This window comes from Cynara cardunculus, unplaced genomic scaffold (genome assembly GCF_001531365.2).
Source record: "Cynara cardunculus var. scolymus isolate 2C unplaced genomic scaffold, CcrdV1 Un_Scaffold_8925, whole genome shotgun sequence".
NCBI lineage: Eukaryota > Viridiplantae > Streptophyta > Magnoliopsida > Asterales > Asteraceae > Cynara > Cynara cardunculus.
In genome coordinates, this window is record NW_020204561.1 from 1 (window position 1) to 8,080 (window position 8,080).

General features: G+C 28.8%; 1 protein-coding gene across 1 annotated transcript; it reads right to left on the bottom strand.

Annotated features, from left to right (window-relative positions):
• Nucleotides 1–5,838: 5,838 nt before the first annotated feature.
• On the bottom strand, nt 5,839–7,544 carry LOC112505193 (glutathione S-transferase U17-like). Its single transcript, XM_025109131.1, has 2 exons — nt 7,221–7,544; nt 5,839–6,334 (listed from the first exon to the last, which is right to left on the bottom strand). The coding sequence occupies exons 1-2, from the start codon at nt 7,542–7,544 to the stop codon at nt 5,963–5,965; spliced, it is 696 nt and encodes a 231-aa protein (XP_024964899.1). The 3' UTR covers nt 5,839–5,962.
• Between the last annotated feature and the right edge of the window lie 536 nt (nt 7,545–8,080).

Consider the following 8,080-nt stretch of genomic DNA (forward strand, 5'->3'; position numbering starts at 1 on the left):
AAAGTCATCTTTCTTCTAATAGTGATATGTACATATTAAATGGTTAGAGAGATAGTAGGTAGGTGTCCATGTAAAGAATAAAATTTGACCACAACAAAACTACAAAATATTGAATCACATCTTAGAAAAAGGTTCTCATGTTCTTTGTTTTTTAATTCAAATGACTAGTGAAGTGTGCTCATTACTTAATCTGATTTTTCTTTTTGTCAAATGAGCATCACTGTATGTTAATTTGTATATCATAYGACTCCAATTCGAACCGAATGTTAAATAAAGTAATCAGAGAACAATCTACTATAAATATAATTGTAACAAAAATATCAATAATTCAGTTGAAAAAGGCTCCAATTTACAGATGAATAAATAACTTTCTAATATACAACTAATTGTTGTAACTACTACAATATGATTTCATCAACATCATAATTTAATCTAAAATAAAATATAACGATATGTTAAATCAGTGATTTCATATTCCATAATTTCATAATTTTTTTAATAATCTCGTATTGCCAACATAGATATAAGGTGATAAGGAAATAGAAGAAATCGAAAATAAAGATGRATTTATTACTAAAATGAAAATATAARATAAATACTTTTAAAAACCATATGTTTAGCATGTTGTAGACGATTTTGTTGTCATTGACATGGCCAATTCTAGGTCACGAGTGACATGTAGGTACAAGTCTACCAATTTAAAGACAAACATTATCAGAAAATATAAGATGGCTTTTCTATAAATGATATAATAAAATTGATATATAGGACGTCAAAAAATAAATTTATGTATTTTAGTATATTATTTTATAAAACTTAATTTATAGTATCATAAAACAAAATGTCATATTTAAAGGAAATATAATAAACTTATAAGACATTTTTGAACGTCGTAACAAGTTTTTAGTAATTGTGATAAAAGAAATATTGTATTAATTATTTTATAGGGCATTATTTGATAAAGTTTTCTATGAAATCAAGTGTTTTATAAAACACCAACTATATATTATATATTATAATTGAAAAGTAATGGAAAATAACCCTGAGGGTCAAAACTTTTGGAATATTGGAATATTTTGAAATCCTTATGTTATGATATGATATGATATGATATGATATGGAGGTAAATTATGGATTTGATGATGAATAAATTCAAATTGGGACTTGGACTAATGAATAGAGGTTATAAAATAAGTGTAAACAATATTGAAGACAGATTGTTTAATAAATATTACAGGATAACTCTAATGGTTCATAGAAGAGGAAGCCTATGAAGGTGAGTTTCATGAGATACATACAAAAGTCTAATGTTTATATTCATGCTATTTATGATATAAACGTTCACAAACAAGAACCCTTATGATTTACGAGAATGCGAGAACAACCTTTAAGCTAAAAATTGTGTTTAAAATCATATTCTAAGAGAAGTTAAAGTATTTTTCAAACTTAAATACGTAGTAAAATAATTTCAAATATTCTGAAGACGTGGAAAGGTAAAATTGGAAATTGATATCCAAAAAATTCAAATAACACAATGTAGAGTATTCGATCATCTGGGTTGTGATGATGATCATCGTCGACCTTGGGTTATCACAAACAACACAATGATAGCTTACATTCCTATTAGGGCAAGCGTATACTCTTGTTCGAAGACGTTGAGGAAGAAGATCGTACAGTCTATCTCGAGGTATCGAGGAAGAAGGTTAAAGGTATGTGTCTAATAACATAGCTTGATCACATATTATGACACTTCAATTAGGATTTGATAGATGTCTGTAATCAATTAGAGCTTCAATCTATTAGAGATTCGATGAGAGAATGTCAATCACAGACTTATCACAGTTAAGGGCATGGTCGAGAAATTGAATAAGCAAACTATCACAACTCAAAAGTCGATTGTCACAAATGTAGTTAAGGCAAAATCGATTAATATATAATGTATGCAATTGCCAAATTGCTTGTTTATCACATGATTAATTATCACAATGTAGTTAGAACAAAATCGATTAATGTATAATGTAAAAAAAAATCCCATAATGCTTGTTTATCACATTGTAGTTAAAGTTCATTTACAATGTCTAATGCACATAATTTTTGGATTGCTTGATTATCACATGATTATCACAATCTAATTAGGACAAAATCGATTAATGTATAATGTAAAAATTTGTCAGATTGCTTGATTATTACATGATTATCACAACTCACTTATTCATTTATTTGTGCAGAATATCTGGATGAGATCCATATTACCCAACCTAGTTGCTTGCTTGTCACATAATTATCACAGTGTAGATTGATAGCACAAGATCGACATAGATAAAGAAAACGATGGGGATGGGGATGGGGATGGGGACGTGAGTTCGACGTGATCAGTTTCAATCTAAAATCATGTGATAATTACAGTTAATTAAAATAACATATAATTATAAAAAATACATTATTACATTACTACACTCATTGATATATTTTTATTTATTTAAAGAATTAATTAAAAAGGTTAGAGGCCTACAACTGTTCTAGCATTTTTCCAAATCACACGGGTTCTCGTTTAAACCCTTCACACACACACACACATACACACACACACACACACACACACATATATATATATATATATATATGTATAAGTTACTAGAATGATTACTCCTAACATCTCTCTCGATTGAAGGAAATCGCATTTTAGTAATCGAATTTTCTAGAACGAGAAACTTGTATCTTAGAGGTGTAACAATTTTTTTTTATTTTAGTGTTGTATACTTATATAAACATGAGAGGGTTCAAATCTAACTAGCAATCATAGTGTAGGAATTACAGTGTTTTTTTAGGATTAAGCTTCTTATAAAGACTCGGTTCTTTTTTTTTTTGAACCGCAAAAGAGTAATGTATTAATAATGGAGAAAAAGACTAGCGATGAGCTAGTTAATAACAGAGTACACAGCCTCAACCGGATTACATAGCCATCTCTCCCAGCTAAGAGATTTGTTACCTTTCGCTTTACAACTAATCCAATCATACGCAGTGAATTGAATCTCATTACAAACCTCCTTATCCAATTTCCTCTTTCCGTTGAACGTCTTGCTGTTCCTCTGATGCTAAATCGTCCAAAAGAAAGCTGCCATAATCACCCTACTGACCTCTCTTCAGTTCGTGTCCCCCCTCCTTGAGATTGCCGACCACATGTTACGGGTCGAGGAAGCATTTGCCGGCCACCAATTCACCCACAAGGCTAAATGTGCGTTAATAGTCTTTGCCGTGGAGCACGTCAGAAAGACGTGGTCCAAATTCTCCGCCATTGCCAAGCACGTCTGTGTACCTAATTTACACGTGATACCTAACGGTGTGGGTCAAATCTGTATAGTCTTTATGTTGTTATGTTTTTCTCCTTTTGGTAAATCATTGATCTTTTTAAATAATAAGTGGACTTAATTCACCAAATATATAAATATTTCTCGAAACCATGTGTTTGACATATATGTTATGGGAGTTGCATAAAAGGTGGGAAAGTCACCGACTCAAATGTCAAAATTTTAAAATAATATCCATTAGTTATTTGTCATTTTTAGAGGTATTTTTTTATAGTGGTATGGTTTGTTTTGAAGAAATATCCATTAGCAGTAATTATATTATTGTTATCACTAGTTCTTATAATCATGTTACAATAATAACGTTGATTGATGTTTTTGTTAGATATATCTTAACTTTTAGTAAAAATAAATCAATTCATTTAATATTAACTTTATATATGTTCAAACCAATCCATCAAAAAAGTTAAAAAAAAGGACCTCAATCACTTAATTTCATCTCTACATTTTTGTTTGCATGGACGTGTCCAATTCTACAACACACATGTAGGTAGCAAAACTTTATCGATTTAAAAACATAAATTATCAAAAAATAAATAAATTAAAAAGGTTCTTCATAAGACTGGTAAACGCATACGAAGTTCACAAACTGTTACTAATTTAAGTAATAATTATTGGTATGTTTCAGATAACATAGTCCCGAAAACTTATCACAGATATTGTATTTCCAATAACGACATAAAATTGTACGTGCTGCTAAATATATATCGAAAACAAATGGAGTATATAAACATTTGAGTCACACAATATTGATTAAATTACATGTTTTAAAATATGATTCTGATTCCTATGTATGTAACACTTCAAGCTTTATATAATAAGTTAATTTAATAACCTTTAAATTAAATTAACACCAAACTTTTTTATTTATTTATCAATGTCTGATTGGTTTGAGCTCGACTCCAAAGGTCAAAAGTGTCTGGAAGTCCCAAGTTCAAATCCACAAAAAAGAACAAAAATCCTTTTGTGGCCACGGAGGTCTAAATACAGTGACTCCAGGCTACCTGCAAAGCTGGTGATCGTCCCGAGATTAATCGGCTTGCATAACAGGTTGGATATCCAGGTTAATCGGAAAAAAAAAATTTACAACATAAAATCATGAATCTTATTTTGTGTTGATGAAAAATGAGTGGCGAGAACTTTCATCTCACATATCTTATTTCCATTAACATGAGACAACTTAGCAGAGTTAACTGCATTTTATTTGATGACGTATAGTTGTTATGTTATGATCCGTCTCTTTGATAATTATACATGCGATTTGATTGCTTTTTTTAGTAACAGAAGCCAATACGTAACCTCCTCTTGTTAAGGAAAACATCAAGAGATGGGTTTTTTTTATTTAATTATTATATTTCAAACACAAAGATAATATTTGAATATTTAAATCCATATATTAGTTTTCAATGTTTATTGCAATTATTAAGGTTTTTAAATAATTGTTGAATATTATAAAATGTTATCTATATTATATTATAAAGTATTTGATAGAAAATTTCTTAATTTTTTTTATGCATCAAATACTGTTTATTGATCCATATTACTTTAAATATAAGATTACAAGTAAATTGTGTATAAGTAAAACTTATTAAAGTTTTATATTTGAATTCGTCTAACTAATTGTAGATAAACATAATCAAATATTTACGATAAACATCTCGTTTTAAATATGAAAAATATAAAATATAATCATGATGATCATTGAATTCATTAAAAATACTTAATTATTATCTTTATAAAAAATTATATTATTAAACCGTAAATAAATTATTTCGTTATTAAACCGAAATTAAATTATAATAAGAAATTAGATTAAAGAAATTATACAATCAACGAGAATTTTAAATAGTTAGGGAATGTTTAGGATTGTTTATTTAAAATGTTTATTAACTTATTCGGGCGTGGTACCCGTAATAAAGAGGTTTTAGTTTTTAGATGGAAAAATAAAATAATTATACCGGTTTGGCACCGATAATAAGGAGTTTTTGTTAAATTACTCATTTCTAATTTACTAATATATTCTAGTGTGGTACCGATAATAAGAAGTTTAATGTTTGAGTGGAGAAAAGAAAAGAAATACTTATTAGTTTATTACATTTTGTTATTGTCATAAGCTAATCCACACATTTTTTATAGAACTCTGGTTTGACACCACATAAATTGATAAACACTTTAAGAAAAATCATAAGTTGTTTTAAATAAGCAATCCCAAGCACCTTCTTAATTTGTACTAATATCGATATTATTTTTTAAATTTTTATGATATCTTCAAAACCATATAAAACCGTATTATAACATCAACAGAGATAAAGAATAAAATGAAACATTAAAATCAAAATTTATCAAGTTGTGTTACGTGAATACCCTTCTAGTATATTTAAACCGATGTCTAGAGTTTATTAAGCTTGAATAAATAAAAACACAAATTCTAAACACAAAGTACTACATTGATAAAGGAAAAATTATTGTACAAGAGCACTGTTGTGATCTTGACTTACATAAAATAAATTCATAATTCAAATCAAATTGAAATATGAATAACGTTTGATTATATAGTAGTACGTAGTAGTAGTAGATATATAAATATAAAATTGATTTTAAACAGCTCTTGGTGGTCTATACTTTTGAAGCATCATATAGAAGTTGACGAGCACTTCATTCCCCGGGATCACATCCTTGACGGCTTCATGTGACCATATACGTTTCACCCATTCCACAAGTCTCGGAGTTCTCACTTCATCAAACACCTTGAACTCATTATTTTTTTCAGTAAATTTTGTCCAAGCGATAAAACACCCAAGAACAACATCTAGATATCCTACATCATCTCCACCGAAATAAGTCTTCCCCCTGCTGAACTTTATAAATGCTTCCTCTAATAACACCGATCCTTCGATGATCCGTTTTTTTATTGCATCTTTTCCCTCTTTTCCTGGCGTTACCCTCATCTCTTCATACAATGGGAAAAACTGATGACAACACATACATCAGCAAAACACATTTATCACTCGATTAAGTGAAAATAAAACGTTGTAATTTAACTATAATTTTTTTTTATTTCTTTATTGCATTATATTGCTAAACTTGACTTTTTATACAGTCACAATTTATATATATATATATATATATATATATATATGTGTGTGTGTGTATGTGTGTGTGTTGGTTATTATACAATCATTGACATTTATACAACCATTACAATACAATCTCAACCGTCCATTTCATTTGATGAATATGTGATTTCATAGAAGTTTTGATTGTTTCATAATATAAAGTATTAATCATAATTAATGAACTATATTCATATTCCATAAATATTCAAATCATAATAAATGAACTCCAATCATTTCTATAAATGTCTCAATTAATTGGGTTGCAAAGGTTGTACAAATGCACAAGGTTGTAAAAGAAATATACCCTATATATATATATATATATATATATATATATATATATATCCAAAACGACAGTACCAAAAAGTTATACAGCTAACAATTAGAAATGAATTAAGAAAACTTCCAAAAATAAAAGACAACATATATTAAAAAATTGTATACCATTAAATCATTAATTAAAAAATCTTGCCATATAAACAGAYTTGGAAATAAAAATCTAAAAAGCAACTCTAAATAATGTCAAAGGTTGAGATTTTTGGTCAAATATCTTTTAAGATAGTGCTTATAATGCAATATGAGGTGAGACATTGACATGACATAGACAACAAACACGAAACACGTAAGCGTTATGGCATTATTTTAGATCTACTAACTTATGAGGCTTTGCATTCCTCGCGTTAAGTTTTTAATGTATTTTGAAGACATTTAAATACAAGGGTATGATTTTTTTATGTACCTTGTTATCGATATAGTTGGCCCAAAACCGGTTATCAGCTCGCTCCAGAGGGTCGGAAGGGAGGATGCGGTGGACGTCGGGTTTGATTTCATCAAGGTATTCGATTATGATAAGCGACTCACAAATTGGTGGCTTGTTTGCATGAATAAGGACCGGAACTTTCTTATGAACCGGGTTTGATGTCAATAGGAGCTCACTTTTACAGGCGAGATTTTCTTCGATATACTCGTACTCGATGGACTTGAGGTTGAGGACGAATTGAACCCGGTTCACAAATGGACTCGCAACAGTTCCAATAAGCTTTATTTCACTCTTTTTCGCCATTGAAAGAGAAAGATGATGAACACAGAGAAATAGGCTTGTATATGTATACAAATAAAATCCACATGTGACCCCTGATGTTTAGCAAAATGGCAAAAACTACCCTCTAGAAATGTTCTTTTTACATCTCTAGCATTGTAACGGAACATACTAGCCAAGTAATAGTCTCAATTAAGTACACATTTGTTAGACACCATCCAATGGATATGTAACATCTTGAAAACCCAGAAGTGTCTAAAAGTAATATAATGATGTTCACTTTTATTTATAAATTTGATAATTAAATAAAAAAAATTGTATTTTTTCTAAATATTAAAAGTCTTACATCTTTGACTTACCGTTTCTTTTAAAATGAACCTCCAGTAATTTTAGATTTCAAAAGTCATTTATTTAAAAAGAAAAAACTTGAATCAATGTTATTAATATCGTTAGATTGTTTATTTAATCGTGGAACAATCAATTAATTTACTGCTAAAAAGATGATAATTTTCAACTTATAAAAATAATAGGAGGAGCTTAAAAAATAAAAATTAAGCAAT

What these genes read in the sequence shown, in the direction of transcription:
- LOC112505193 (XM_025109131.1), bottom strand. Translation starts at nt 7,544, where the DNA reads ATGGCGAAAAAGAGTGAAATAAAGCTTATTGGAACTGTTGCGAGTCCA. An exon ending in CCAACTATATCGATAACAAG is followed by an intron (nt 6,335 to 7,220) that starts GTACATAAAAAA and finishes TGTTGTCATCAG; the next exon opens with TTTTTCCCATTGTATGAAGA.